Raw genomic sequence first — 15,245 nt, 5'->3', positions numbered from 1 at the left:
ATCTGGAAATGCTGGGAAGTTTATTGTATTTTTTTTCTTACCTTGTTTGTCTTTTTTTTGTATTTCTTGTTCTTTTTAGATTTTTTCTTTTTCATTTTCCCCCTTCTGTTTGTACTATAAGTTGGTTTAATTTGTATAATTGATTTAATTTTGTATAATTTGGATTTCTGGTTGTATTTGTTATGTTGATTTGTGTTGATTTATGTTGAGTTATACTGATTTTATGTTCAATATTAAATAAAGATATTAAAAACAACAACAGAGTGGCTGGGACAACCCAGTCAGATAGGCAGAGTAATAAATTATCATTTATTGTTAGTTCATAGTAGGCAATTATAGTATTTCACCAGTCCTAAATTCCTAGGTGCTTATTATTATTTATTAGATTTATATTACGGAGGGCGGTTCATAAGGTAAAAATAAATACTTAAAACAAAAGCAGCAAAACAATAACGCCCCTACAAATACATTTTAAAAAGCTGTGGAATATCATTTCTTATCAGATTTATATAGTTGGGGTTATGAATCCTCGATTCATACTTGGAAGCCCCTGGACACAACGGGGCTTACTCCAGAGCAGCTAGAATCAGGCAGCGGGATCACCCTGAGGGAATCTTCTCTCTCCACCGGATTTCCATTCTGCCTTTCGCGACGAGCGAGGCCACCTGCGGCCGCGCTGGCTGGGCTCCGTTCCCGCGCGGAGCGCCTGGGATGGCCCCGCGGGCGAGGAAAGGGACCTGCAAGCTCCGCGGCGCCCGGGAGAGGGCGAGCCAGCCGCGTCCTGCCTCCACCCGCCAACCGAGCGAGCGCGCCGGCCGCGACAGCAGCAGCAGTGGCGGCGACTTTTTGTTTCGGCGGGGCGGGCGCATGCGCTCTCCGGCGGCAAGGGCTATAGGAGGGGGACGGACGGGCTGCTCTCGGAACTGGCTGCAGGCGCAGAGCGCAGCACCGCGGAGGGCCCCATGGCCGCCTGCTAATGGGGTAGCGGCGCTCGCCGGAAGGCGGACCACGACCACGACGATGCTGCTGCCTGTGGAGGCCGATCGGGTGCCGCTGAGCCGTCGCAGGCCGGGCATGGAGCCTTGGCAGCTGCTGTAGGAGCCGCCAGGAGGAGGAGGAGGAGGAGGAGGAGGAGGAGCGGGCGAACACGCCAGCGGAACAATCCGAAGCCCCCCGGCTGGGGCGGAGGCGGATCGCACAGCCCAGGTGATGGAGAAGCGCCCGAGGCACTTGCATTCCCCACCCCCGCCCAGCATGCCCACTCCCCAGCCTTCCTAACGGCCCTTTCTCCGGGGCCTCGGGGCCCTTCCCGGATCCCCTTCCGTTCCCCGATCTCCTCCTTGATCCGTCCCCCCAGGATCCTTTCCAAACCCTCGCCCACGTTGGCAACAACGCCTCTCTTCTCCAGATCTGACCGTCTTTTTACCCCCCCCCGGTCGCCTCTCGTTTCCTGAGGATATTCCCTCCCAACAAGGGCCTCCTCCATCCCCTCCCACCTTATTATTATGGCCCTTTCCCACCCAAACTCCTGGCTTGGCTGCTTAAAAGGCCGGGAGGTTGTGACGAGGAGGGGAGGGGGGGGTCGTCCCTGCCTGGTTTCTCTTAAAGGTCTTACAAACACCCCCTCCCCATTTGCCAAATTCATCGCCAGATTCATGGGAGAGTTGCACAGTGCCTTTGAGTTATTGCAGTCTCTCTCTCTCTCTCTCTCTCTCTCTCTCCTTTTCAATAGCAATGCTGGGAAGCCCCCCCCCCCCCGCCCTGCCCCCTTTTCCCTTGCTGCGCGCAGGTCTGGAGGCTGCTTTTGCTGCCGCTTAGGTCTGGCAGCGAGCTTTGGAGGGGTTACTAGAGTTCAGACGCAGCTGAGCTCGCAGGAGGGGAGGGTACGGGGGGGGGTTTCCGCAGCAAGTTGTAAATTAATGGAAAGTGCTGAATCGGAATCAAAAGCGAGGTGCGGGGGAGTGAAAGGGCCAGGGGGGTTAGGGAGAACTCGCTTTCCAGTGAGTGAGTTGGCTCCTTGCGGTGGGATCCTAACCTCACCCAGGGTGGTGACCTGGGTGCTGAGGTTTGGCAATGGCACTTGCGGCTCCCTGTTCCCTAAACGCTTTCGGTCTGTTCACCTTACTGGTCTTGCCGCCGAGTTAGCCCCGGGCACCTAGATCCGGAACTGATTACGAGGAAATAAAGGCCTGTCGAGATCATGCCCCAGGTATGTTGGATTGGAGTATGGACGATAGCTATTTGTTTATGGTCAGTCGTTGCGAGCGGTTTTTGTTTTTTACAGCGAGGCATGCTTTGCTGCAAAACCGTCCCATTTTGTGTGTGAAACTCGGTATTAAAAAGAGAGAGAGGGAGGGAGGGAGGGAGGAAGGAAGGTGGGGAGTCTGAAGAGGTCCAGTTATAAAGCAAATGCTTATGTAAGAATTATTTCCCTTTTCTCAGTCTGGTGAGCAGGGCAGTCTGCCTGCACCTCTCCCTCCGAACCTGATTCTTTTAGGCTTGCAATATGTGTGTGTATGTGTTGGCTTTAAAAATAATAATAATCTTTCTCTTTGGAGCTGCAGTTTGCCTTGACAGATGGGTAGCTATTGGAAATCTGCCTCCCTGTCAGGTATTACTTTATCCTCTGGCAAGTACAGGAAAGGAGTGTGTGTGCTAGGGAGACAGGTTGGGCTGGAGAAAAACGTGACTTTAAAGATAATTTAACAGGCTCCACTCCTGCGCATTATATATTTTTAAAAAACCCAGCACCTTAGTATGCTAACCTTTTGGTTATGATCACATGCAGATTTTGCTCTCGTTAATGTAGACTTCTGGAAAGAATTTCATTTATAAGCTATGCGATTCTTCTGGCTGTGATCAGCTTCAATTTTTGTTAAGAGATATGTTTAAAGCTCACTGTTTTGTGTAGAAGAGGCAAAGAGATTAATTTTCCATACGTTATTGTAAATTAACACAGTTAACATGCTGGCATTGTACTGCAGATCTGATGTAAATAATAAACCTCTTGGTTTTACTTATTGTGGAGTATAAAATTGCAATTCTCTGTACATGATTTTGGGGAGAATTCCACAAAATTCAGTGGGCCTTTGTCCAGTTTAGGATTGAGCTGCAGATTAAATTAAAAACATCGTTGTTAAGTAAAGCTGTAAATCAAAATTGGCTTGCTTGAGTGAGTAGGCATTCTGACAGGCTTCTAGTTATACTGTTAGGAATATATTTGCATAAAAGTGATATGGAAATAGGGTTGCCAACACTTTCATGAACAAAGCTCCTGTATTTCTAACAGTGGCATAGCTTGTAAAAAATAATATTCAGAAACTATCTGTGGAATACAGGAAAAGTAATCTCCTACTGCATTTCTGTTTGTCTTAAAGCTGTTAAATGCACAGGAGCCTTGCTGGATAAAATGTTGGCAACTCAACAGGGAATAGGCAACTCAGTGTGATTTTTAACATCACTGCATGAAATAATGTCTTCCATTATGAAATAAAAACCAGGTTTTCTTCCAGCAGAAATGTGAACATCTTTCAGCATAACTTTTTGTCTGCTTCACAGTACTATATACACTTACAAAGTGAAGAAACTGATGTCAGAAGTGAACTGAAATCAGCCAAGTATACCAGAGAGGGATTTCCCCTGTCCCCTTTTGAAAGTGATGCAAATAGCTCGTTTCAGTTCTCCCCTAATATCTCATGCCCCGGGGCGGGAATTAAGAACTGCAGATAAATCAATATGTTGCAGAACTGACATGTGCTGCAAAAAGGTGTGTTACTTTATAGTCTGCTGTAAGTAAACACAGCACAAAATCCATTGAATTATTGTCTTTTGCCCTTTTTAACTTGTCTATTGGTACTTCAAACTACCGTATTAGAAGCCCAACTGATGCTTTATATTCCAGCTGCTCTTTTCAACCAGTACTCTGCATGATAACATCACACAATGTTTGATTCCAAATACATGACTGCAGTGATTTATTTATTTATTTTAAAAGCTGTGGAACTAAATATAACTTTAACGTGTACTTGTCTTGGGTAGTAAAAGTGTTTGACGATGGTGTCCTTCAGCGTGTGCTGTGTTTACAGTTGCCGAAATTCCATGAGATTTTCTCCATACATTCATCTATGTATGAATACATATACTGTACCCTTATATTGGAGATTCCCAACTGGATGCCCACCAGGTGTTTGGGACTATAACTCACTTCAGTCCCAGACAGCATTGCATACTTACTGAGGCTGATGGGAGTTGTAGTTCAAAACATGTAGAAGGCACCCGGCTGAGAAAAGCTGCTTTAGATACCCGGAAGCACAGCATAGATTTGTATCTTTGAGTTGGTTCAGTATTGTTTCATCCGGATATCTGGTACATTTTACTGCTTTTGTGAACCTGCTGTACTTACTCTACATAGGTATGTTACATAGTTATCTTGGAGCACACACCCCTCTTCTCTTACCCACAGGGGTAGTTGTTGAATAAAGACTTTTAGAAGACATCTGAAGGCAGCCCTGTATAGAGAAGTTTTTAATGTTTGATGTTTTACGGTGGTTTTTATAAATTCCTGGAAGCTGCCCAGAGTGCCTGGGGCAACCCGGTCAGATGGGTGGCATATTATTGTTGTTGTTGTGCCTGATTTTTTTGCACAGTTATTAAAAAATAGGACAGCCCCTGCCTAAAGGTGCACTGTCTAATAAGACAGGATACAAAAGGGGGTGGGGAGAATGGCAAGGTAAAAAGAAAACCAACTGCCTCTGATTGATTGATTGACTGACTGACTGATTTAATTTCTATGCCACCCTTCATCTGAAAGTCACAGAGCAGTTTACAAAACACACACACAAAAATACACAGCATAGTAACGAACGAAAACAATACCCCCACAAATGCTTTAGAAATATTGTATCACTAATTTGATTTATCCTGTGCTTGCTTGTGCCAGAGAGCACACTAAAGTTAAGTGTGGGCCAACTCTTTTGAGAAGGCGCATTTGCGAGACATCTGCAAGGAAGGACAGATCTAAATGTCTGTGGATGCAGACCTGAGTGTTGCCTTTCTCATATGGAACTTTCACTCCTTTTAAGGCATGGAGATACACACTGACATCTTCCAAATACCACATGAGAAGCGGCCCCAAGAGCTCCTTTCATGGAGCTGCCTTCCTTTGACTGGAAGGAAGGTGTCAGAGTATAGTCCTGCAGAGACGTGTCATTTTTTCACTCACTTGGCAAGGCATGGTCAAAGCAGGAGCTGCAGGAGCTTTCAGATTGTTAAAGTGCCTTCTCTAGATTGCCGGCCACTTCAAGGTTGCTTTTCATCATTTATTGAACATAAGATGAGCCTGCTGAATCAGGCCAATGGCCCATCTCATCCAGAAGGTGATGGCGGTCCAGCTTCAGACATGCTTGCAGAAACTGGTTACTCAGGCTTCAGGCCTGGTCACGGCACAGAAACTGTCGGTCACACTGGTTGATGACATTTGTTGGGGGGAGAAATGGAAGGAGACCCTGCTTGTTCTCTTCAATCTCTTGACAGCTTTTGATACTGTTAACCATGGTATCCTTCTGGATCGTCTCAGGGAGATGAGGGTTGAGGGCACTGTGTTTCCGTGGTTCCGCTCATACCTCCAGGGCCATTTCCAGAAAGTAGTTGTGGGAAGCTGCTGTTCAGCACCCTGGGAGCTGTCCTATGGCATCCTCTATGGTTCCACCTTGTTCCTCATGCAATTTCACAACTATATCAGGGATGTCCAACCTGTAGATCCCCAGCTGATCCTGGTAGATCACAGGATTCTTATCATGTACAAAAAGTTATGGGGGGAAAGCTCAACAACTCTGGGCAATCCACACATGGTACCAATCTGTTTTGCAGAAATCAAAGGATTATCCATAAACAAATGCTCAGGGTAAGCCCAGGTGTAGGGGTAATTATAGAAAAGCAAATTATGATACCTTTAGCTCTTCTCTAAGATGCCATAACTGACTAGAAAACATCCAGAAAGGGTTTAGCAATCTTTAGTGCAACCTGGCGTGTTGGGATAATAAAAAGGCAGATTAGGATTTTATTTGTATGCTTCCGCAAATTGATGCAATATGTTTGCAAGAGACTTGGTTGCACAGACTTAACCCACCACCCCCTTTTACAGGGTTATAACTCTCTTAGTGAGCCAGCTAAATTAAGAAATTTTAAAAGAGCCAAGGAAGTGGGGACTTGATTACCTTGATTTGGCAGAGGAAGTTTTGATAGCAGATTTTGGGGTTAAAAATAATTAACTTTTGTCCGTACAAATCAAAACTGAATTAAGAATCTTTCTTTCCTGTATCAATGTAAGCAGAAGAGCTTATTTATTGCATTTATATCCCTCCTTTTTCTCCAAGGAGTACATGGTTCACCCCCTCCTCAGTTAATCCCTACAACAAACCTGTGAGGTACGTTCAGAGGCTGGCCAAGGTCACCCAGTGAGCTTCATGACTAAGTGGGGATTTGAACCCTGATCCCTCAGGCCCTAGTCTGACACTCTAGGCTGACACCACACTGTTTTCTTAGAGTACTTCTGCTACGGAACAGCTATATACCGTACTTTTCCGAGCTTTTTTGACCCAAAAATGAGGTTCAAAATTTAGGCTTGTCGTATACACGGGTAGTGCTGGGGGGGCGGGGGACGTGCAAATGGTTTTTTTGCGTGAGCCTGAGATTGTAAGTGGCAATTGGCTGCTTGATTGTTGTGGGGGGAATCCCGAAAATTGCTCACCCGCCAGAACACAGCACACAACTGCTCACGTCGCAGCTGCCTGATCGCTGCCATTAGCCCTCCTGCTTGCCGCTGTGGCAGCCAGTAGACAGCTGCCCTTGTCGCAACAAGTGGGAGCATGATTGGTGGCCGCTGGTGGTGGCCGCGGAGCTGATAGGTGGTTTCTGCGATGTGAGCGGCAAGCAGGAGGGCTAATGGCGGCAATCAGGCAGCTGCAACACGAGCAGTTGTGTGATGCGTTCCGGCGGGTGAGCGATTTTCAGGATTTCCCCCCCCCCCCCAACAATCAAGCGGCCAATGCCAAAAATCGCTCACCCGCCAGAACAAAGTGCGAGTCTGAGTTTTTAAGCGGCAATTGTATATAATATAATATAATAATAATAATGATTTATTATTTATACCCTGCCCATCTGGCTGGGTTTCCCCAGCCACTCTGGGCGGCTTCCAACCGAATATTAAAAACAATATCGCATCAAACATTAAAAACTTCCCTAAACAGGGCTGCAGCCTTCAGTTGTCTTTTAAAAGTAAAATAGTTATTTATTGCCTTGACATCTGCTGGGAGGAGGGCGTTCCACAGGGCAGGTGCCACTACCGAGACGCGAGCGGTTTGTGTGCTGCGTTCTGGCCGGTGAACGATTTTTGGCATTCCCCAGAAAGCAAAGTGTCATTTAGAGAAGGATCTGAACTATTTTCCTTGAAGCTTGAATTTGTTTTATTTGATGCTTTAATGTGTTGTAAACCACTTTGAGAATTTTACTTTAAATATACAGTAAAGTGGGAAAGAATTGAAATTAATAATAATAAAAAATTCCGTGCGGCGCTGCTGGACGCCGACCCTGCAGGCCGCTTCCTCGATCCGGTGCTCAGTGCGGCACTGATCGGTGCTGATCCGGCAGGCTGCCGGCAGGCCACAGTCTAAAAGGCAGTAGGATAGAAGAACCATTCCACAATTTCTTTTCATGAAAACAGTTCAGAGCCACTCAGAAATCTCAAAAACGAGCAGCGCTGATACTCTTAAGACCCGGCAGGCCGCCTCCTCGATCCGGCGCGGCGCTGCTGGGCCCCAACCCTGCAGGTAGACCTATGGCTTATTTTCGGGGTATGTCTTATATTTTACAAAGTTTTAAAATCCTGGCCTGGCTTATTTTATGACTACAGCTTAAAAAGTGGGAAACACGGTATCTGAGTTTCTAACACTGGGGCCAAACACCCTCTGGATAGAAAATGAGTATTATTTTCCTGATTTATAAGAAAGGCGATAGGTTTGTGGCTCATTCCTATTGGCCAATTAGCTTGTTAAGACAGCGTTTATCAACCGCTGTTCCGCGGCACACTAGTGTGCCGCGAGACGCTGGCTGGTGTGCCGCGACGTGCGGCGATGAGAAGGGCAATTTGCATTGTCACACTAACCTGCCAGAAAGCAATATTTCTCCTCCTCTTTCCCAAAGCTCAGTGCAAACGAGCCTGGCGGCCGCCAATACACACCACTGACCCGCCGGACGGCTTGTGAAGCCTTATTACAGGAGATTGCAACCAACACAGCAATTGGCAAGTGTTTCTTACAGTCATAATTATAGTCAATATAGGGCGGCACAGAGTTAATTTTTTAAACTTTTTTAATGGTGGTGTGCCTCATGATTTTTTTCACGGAACAAGTGTGCCGTGGCCCAAAAAAGGTTGAGAAACACTGTGTTAAGACATCTCCTCAAAGCTACCCTGTTTCTCATATTTTAAGACATACCCATAAAATAAGCCATAGCAGGATTTTTAAGCATTCAAGGAATATAAGCCATACCCCGAAAATAAGACATAGTGATAGGCGCAGCAGCAATGCCGGCCGCAGCAGGAGGAGGAGGAAAAAAATAAGACATCCCTTGAAAATAAGCCATAGTGTGTTTTTTTGAGGAAAAAATAAATATAAGACATGTCTTATAATATGAGAAACACGGTATATGCATGGTATCTCCTTCAAAAATGATCAGACTGGTTGTAAAGTAAAAACCTTAAGGATAGCTCAGTCGGTAGAGTGTGGGACTCTTAATCTCACGGTCATGGGGTACACCCTGGCAGGAATGGTTTGGTTTCCTTTGAGTGACAATAATAGCTTCATAACACACAGAGTGGCCCTCTACGCACTGGCTTGCAAAAAAAGGAAAAAAGTGTAAGATAAAATCACTATAAATTGTTGCGGTGATTCAGAGGTTATACATTTGAAATCAAATTGGATTTGAATTTATTGGTGTCTCCAATAACCTCTCTCTTACATCATGGATGTTGGCTCATATTCTCGAGGTATGATCTGTTTTGTTTCATTGCCACTGTTGGCCTTTGGTTGGAACAATAAACTTGCATTGAAAATTGAGCCATCTTTATTCATGGTGGTGCCATGCTGTTTTTATTACGATTGTCTGCATGTTTTTAATCCATTTGCCACAAAGCTGAGAAGAGCACCCTTCTGCAAATAGAACTTTGGCTGCTGTAGCTAAGAACTCAATTTATATTAACTCGGGCGGTGGAATCCTTTTGGAGATTGTGTTTTCCGCAGCTTCACACACAAAATAGTCGATATCTTTCAAAACGCATAGCTTGCTTGCCATGCCTTTCTTCTGTGTGAACCCTTAACAATCCTACTTTGATATCATTTGGAAATTGCTCAGCTATTGCGATGAACTACGGGGGGGGGGGGTTTCCAGTGGAAATTCTGACAAGCCTTTAACTACAGTGTTGGTGCACACAATACTTACTTTCCACTTGAGGTTTAGCAGTAGGATTATTTTCCAGGGTGCGCTGCATACAGAATGAAGCGTTCCTATTATTGATACCATTTTGTATAAACCCCACAATAGTCAAACTGCTTTTTTGCTTTCCCGCGGCCAGGAGGAGTCCTTGTCTTTGTGAGTGTGCAGGCAACAGGTTCAGTTTGTGGCATCTCCAGTTAAAAGGGTCAGATATGAAGTTGTGGGGAAGACCTTTGCCAAAGACCCAGGAGCAGCTGATGGGGAGGGGCACTGCCATACACCTGGCCTCCCAAAAGTGGCATCGCTGTTGCTCACCAAGGGGGGAGAGGCAGTGGGGAGGTTGGTACCCTGGCAGGAGTGCCAGGTGGGCACTGCCAGTCTGCCTGCTGGCCTGCTAAGTGGCAAATCACTCAGAGAGCCAGCAGTAGATCCTGATCGACCTTCTGCCCACTCCAGTCCTGCCCCACACCACACATCTTAATATAAACCATTGTTGTGTTCATCTCTATCTAGGGTTACCTCTCTGGTCCATTAGAACATACCGTATTTTTCCCTGTATTTTGGGGGATTCAAATTTAAGAAATTTGCACTATACACTATCCATGACCACCCCCCACTTTTTAGCATAATCTTTAAAGAAAAAAAACATAGTCTTATACACAGAAAAATACGGTAGTTATTTAACTATGGCCAAACATTGCCAAATACACCATCACAACCTGAGGATGAACTAGTCCTCTGCTACTTACGGTAGCATAATTGATCGCCTTTTAAAAACTTGCTTTTTTAAAAAAAACAACAACAACCCAGCTACAGTCACCTTATTTTAGTTTTACTTTTTTTTTATTTGAGAAAAACAAATGGTAACCGTAGTCTGATCCCTATATATTTCATGATGAAGAGAAGAACTTAGCAGTGAATTTTTTTAAAAAAAAACTTTGCCTATTCTTGCTGAAAACTACAATAATTACTATTTTAAGAATAAAGATTATTTTCATTTCACAGTGTTATGTGTTCCCATAAGCATTTCAATTAGCATAATATCAAGCCTGTAAAGCACAAACTCTTTTTTTTAAAACAAAAAAAGTAAAGAGACTTTAATCTAGTTACAGGTAGGTAGCCGTGTTGGTCTGACGTAGTCGAAACAAAATAAAAAAATCCTTCCAGCAGCACCTTAAAGACCAACTAAGTTTTTATTTTGGTATGAGCTTTCGTGTGCATGCAAACTTCTTCAGAGACTTTAATCTCTCTCTCTCTGTCTGTCTCTCTTTGTCTTGCCTTCCAAGTTCTTGGCTGTTCTTTGACAATGTTTGGCTGGCATCTTCTCCCCGGTGGGGGAGAGGCAAAAGGGCTGTTTCTCACAAGACCGCAATTAGGAAGAACAGGAATCGCAAGGCATTTGCTCCCCTTGTTCCCTTTGCGTAATCATAAACTCCAAAGACCTTGCCAGTTTCATCCATAGCTGCCAACTTTTCCCTTTTCTCGCGAGGAAGCCTATTCAGCATAAGGGAAAATCCCTTAAAATAAGGGATAACTTGGCAGCTATGGTTTCATCAGATCCTCCTCCTGCACTTTGAGGGCAATGAGCAGCTTTAACTTCCTCATGTTTTGTAAATCAGAAGTTTTTTACTTTATTGGTTAAAGTGAATGGTTGTGGCTTTTCTAATACTATCTCTATTAATATGGCCTGTAAGTGGGGGGAAATTATTGAACAACTATAACCGGGAGATACTGTACATTAGCATTGTTTTCTGTATATGACAACTTTTTAAGTATAAAATAATGTTAAAAATTGGGGATCGTCTTATACATGGATAGTGCAGAGGGGGGGACGAGCGATTGGTTGCAGCCATGAGCAGGAGATGGTCAGCGGCGATTGGTTGGGTGATTGGTGGCTGTGGCAATCCCTGTTGTTGATTGGCTGCCGCTGTGGCAGTTGGGTGGGCAATTGGCGGCTGCTGAGCGATTTTTTGCAATCTAGGCAACCCCCTCCCAAAAATGTTCAACAACTCTGGGCAATCTCCCCCCATTTTCTTAATTTGGAGTCCCTAAAAATGGGGGTCGTCTTAAACACGGGGTCATGTTATACACGGAAAGATATGGTAATTTTCCAAGAGTTGGTGTTGCAGGTTGGAACAGAACCTTGACCTGGAATCAACAAGAAATGGCTTTGCCAGTGTGTAAGAGAGAAGTTCTATCAGGGTAGGCTTAATTTTTTTAAAAAATAAAAATATGTTTAAAACATAGTAGTAATACAGTGGTACCTCGGTTTGCGACCACAATCCATTCCATGGAGCCGGTCGCTCCCTGAATCGGTCGCTCGCCGAAGGCATGCTTCTATGCATGCGCGAAGCGCCGATAGAGCGCTTCTGCGTGTGCTCTGTGTAGAGCGCTTCTGCGCATCCGAGTGCCGCGGAACCGGGATGTAAACACTTACGGGTCCGCGGTGGTCGGAAACCGAAGCGGTCGCAAACAGAGGCGGCCGAGGTTTGACTGTGCTACATTGGTAGTAAGGGTTTCTCAATATTATTTCTTAAGGGAAGAATAACTGCTCGTTACTTTCTGTGTTAGCATTCCAGATTGGCAGCTGTATTAAATGATAAAACAAAGTACAATATGTTCAGGGTTTTTTTCACCTGGAACTCACTGGAACTCAGTTCTGGCAGTTCATTACAAGAGAACAAGGGAGGCAGGCTTTCCTTGTGGGTTCCAGCACCTCTTATTCTAGAAACATGGCACTGAATGTGTTTCATATTAACCCTTCTTCCTTCTGAGTTTTAGAGGGCGCACATTACCAAGATATTATTGAAGGAGGACGTTTACATGATGTGCCAGGCTGCTCAACTAAACCGGAGAGGAGAATACTTGAAAGCACTTGTCTTGAGAGCAAGCAGGGTGTGCTCTCGCTTGTTTGCTATATGCAGCTATATAGCGCGGGCAGCTCCGTACAATAGACTGTTGTTCATAACTGAAGGGACGTCATATCTTAATCATCTTATCAATTCTTCTTCTCTGACCACTGGCACAACAGTGTATCTAGCTGTGGATTAATGTTTTGGTGGCTGTGACTACCGTTCTAATGGTATTCTGAGGCCGAAGCAGATCTATGAAACTCTTTTGGAAAGCCTTTCCTGAACCTAGATATTAACAAGCCTCATAAAACTGAAGTGGACGCGGGTTGAAATGTTGGCAAGATGAGCTGTGCTTTCTTGCACAATCCATTTAAAGGAGCTGCATGCTTTACACACAGCCACATGTCGCACACAGTTCCGAGATACTGTAGTAGTGTTGCTGTTTTGTTGTGTTAAATTGCTGCCTTTCATCTTTCTCTCCAATCTTCTATGATTCTCCTGCCTGCTACATAAGTGTGTTCATAGCAATCACCACCTTTTCCTTACCCACCTTTCGTAGGTGAGCAGCCGCCTCTGAGTTGTACAGGTAGCCTGCCCTGTGAGTATTTTATGCAAACTGCTTAGAGGTTTTTGTCTTATCAAGCAGCCTATCAATCTTGTCAAATGCTGTGATTCTGGCAATATTAACTCACATTGCAGTTTTTATGGATGATTTCCAGTCATGCCTGGTTTATATGGATTTCTCTCTTGCAAGAAGGTTTCCTTCTGAGCTATTGGTTTTTATTACAAGACTATTGCAGATTTCATTAGTCCTCAGTTGTACTAAATTCCTGGTCCTGCTTATTTATACCGATTTTCAGCCTTGAAAATCAACTCACACACATCGTTAGAGATCCTGTTTTTATGGCACTATCATATTATTTTCTGCTTGATTCCTGGACACCTGTGACACCTTTATAAGCTAATCAGGTTGTCAAAACGTAATCCTTATCTGTTAGATGTGCTAGAACTCTTTCATCCCTTACTAAAATGTATCCAGGGTTAGAGTTGTTTTAGCTCTGTTTTGTGGTGAAGGCAACAATCTGCAGGCTTGATCTTAGAAATGTGAAAAGTCATTTTAATGGATTCTGGATTACAGGCTTAATAAATGGGTGTTATTAGACAGTAGGCTATCTTCTTTCTCCACACCCATCTCTTCTATTCTTTCATTTGAACCATATTTTCAGTTGGATTATTTTTATGACTGAAATGGTAACTTTGGGCTGGTGCAATAAGGCCTGACTATTACCATTCCACCTGCCTGTTGCTCATCCATGCCATGCATAGATTTTGTTCTTCCCTTTTGTAAGTATTCAATCCCAATGGGTGGTTTAGCTTTCATTTGTTGTATTCATACACATAATTTCCAAACTGTCCACTCACCCACACCCAAATGGAACTTGCATTTTAAAACAGTGCTTTGAAAACAGGGGATTGCAAGAGAGTAAGTGGGACTTAGAACTGTGCCAACAGTGTCCTTTGCTAACAGAATCCACACCACAATCCAAAAGGGTCTGTAGCAGGGGTAGGTGGAAAGAAGGGACCATGAACTACCAGTGAATCGCCTCCCACCTACTGGTTCCTCAGATTCATAAACAATACTGAGCTAGTTGGATCTTGGCCTGATCCACTGTCACTTCCTTTGTGTGTGATTAGGATCACATATTTATTTTACAATAATTTCCATACCTCATCACATTTCCAAAGGAATCTTTAAGCAGTTTAACACAGACCAGTTAAGCCCTTAGATCGGGGGTATCAAACATAGTGTCTTGTAGATGCTGTTGGACAAGAATGCCCGTCAGTCTCAACCAGCAAGGCAAATGTTCAGGGATGATAGGAGTTCAATGACATCTGAAGGAAAACATGTTGACTATCCCTGCCTTAGATGTTCAGTGATCCCGAGGATGCACTTTTATTATTATTATTATTATTATTATTATTATTTTTATTGAGCATCAATCTTTATACAATTCAACATAAACAATAAACAAATAATCTGTAAACCAATGAACATAAAGAATAATCCGTAATATCCATAAATAATAATTATAACGATAAAAGCAAACAAAAAAACCAAAATTTCACCAAATACCAATCACCCCCCAACACCTACCCCCCTCCCCCACAAGCTTCCCTCCTTTATTTACCCGACTTCTATTTTCACTTCGGCTTCAATTTTATAGATATAATCCATCGCTTACATATATTCTCTGCATGCATTCTGTCTTTCCTGTATTCCTCTATCACTCTTATCTTATATCTCCACTCTTTATTTTTATATCCCTTCATATCTTTTTATTCTAAGCATGTGAGCATGCCCTCTTTTAAAAAGTATTTTTTTATATATTCATCATAACTTTCCCATTCGCTTCTTAATTTTTGTTTCGGTTGATTTCTCAAGGCTGCTGTAAGTTTGGCCATTAATAAATACTCACTAAGCTTGTTTATCCACTCTTCTTTTGTTGGTATTTTGGATGTCTTCCAATAAGTAGCTATTAGAACCCTGGCTGCTGTGCACACATACAAGAACACTGTCTTATTCTTTTGGGGGATCTCTTCACTTAATAAACCTAATAGGTAGATCTCTGGTTTTTTCTTTATCGATTTTTTCATCATTTTCTTTAATTCTTCATGAATCATTAACCAAAACTTTTTTATTTCTTGACACGTCCACCACATATGTATAAATGTGCCAGGCTCCCCATTACATCTCCAGCATAAATTATTTTTTAATTTATATACTTTGGCCATCTTTACAGGTGTTAAATACCACCTAAAATACATTTTGATAAAATTTTCTTTTATATTATAAGAAGCCGTAAATCTTATATCCTGCTTCCATAATTTCTCCCATTGGTCAAT

The 15,245-nt window shown here is 43.5% G+C and overlaps 1 protein-coding gene across 2 annotated transcripts in view; it reads left to right on the top strand.

Annotated features, from left to right (window-relative positions):
* Window positions 1–531: 531 nt before the first annotated feature.
* RNF145 (ring finger protein 145) overlaps window positions 532–15,245 on the top strand; it is a 58,858-nt gene continuing 44,144 nt past the window's right edge. The window contains exon 1 of one of the 2 annotated variants that reach the window (XM_035105774.3): window positions 532–1,206. Coding sequence is in view for 1 of the 2 variants with exons in the window: in XM_035105773.3 (XP_034961664.1) it covers window positions 2,201–2,209 (9 nt within the window). In the remaining variant the exon portion in view is untranslated. Of the gene's footprint in view, window positions 1,207–1,758; window positions 2,210–15,245 lie in introns of those variants that run through there. The other variant, XM_035105773.3, reaches the window with a different exon arrangement.

The sequence above is a fragment of the Zootoca vivipara genome, chromosome 2 (genome assembly GCF_965207765.1).
Source record: "Zootoca vivipara chromosome 2, rZooViv2.hap1.1, whole genome shotgun sequence".
Classification (NCBI taxonomy): Eukaryota; Metazoa; Chordata; class Lepidosauria; order Squamata; family Lacertidae; genus Zootoca; species Zootoca vivipara.
This window is presented reverse-complemented; position numbering and strand designations above follow the sequence as displayed.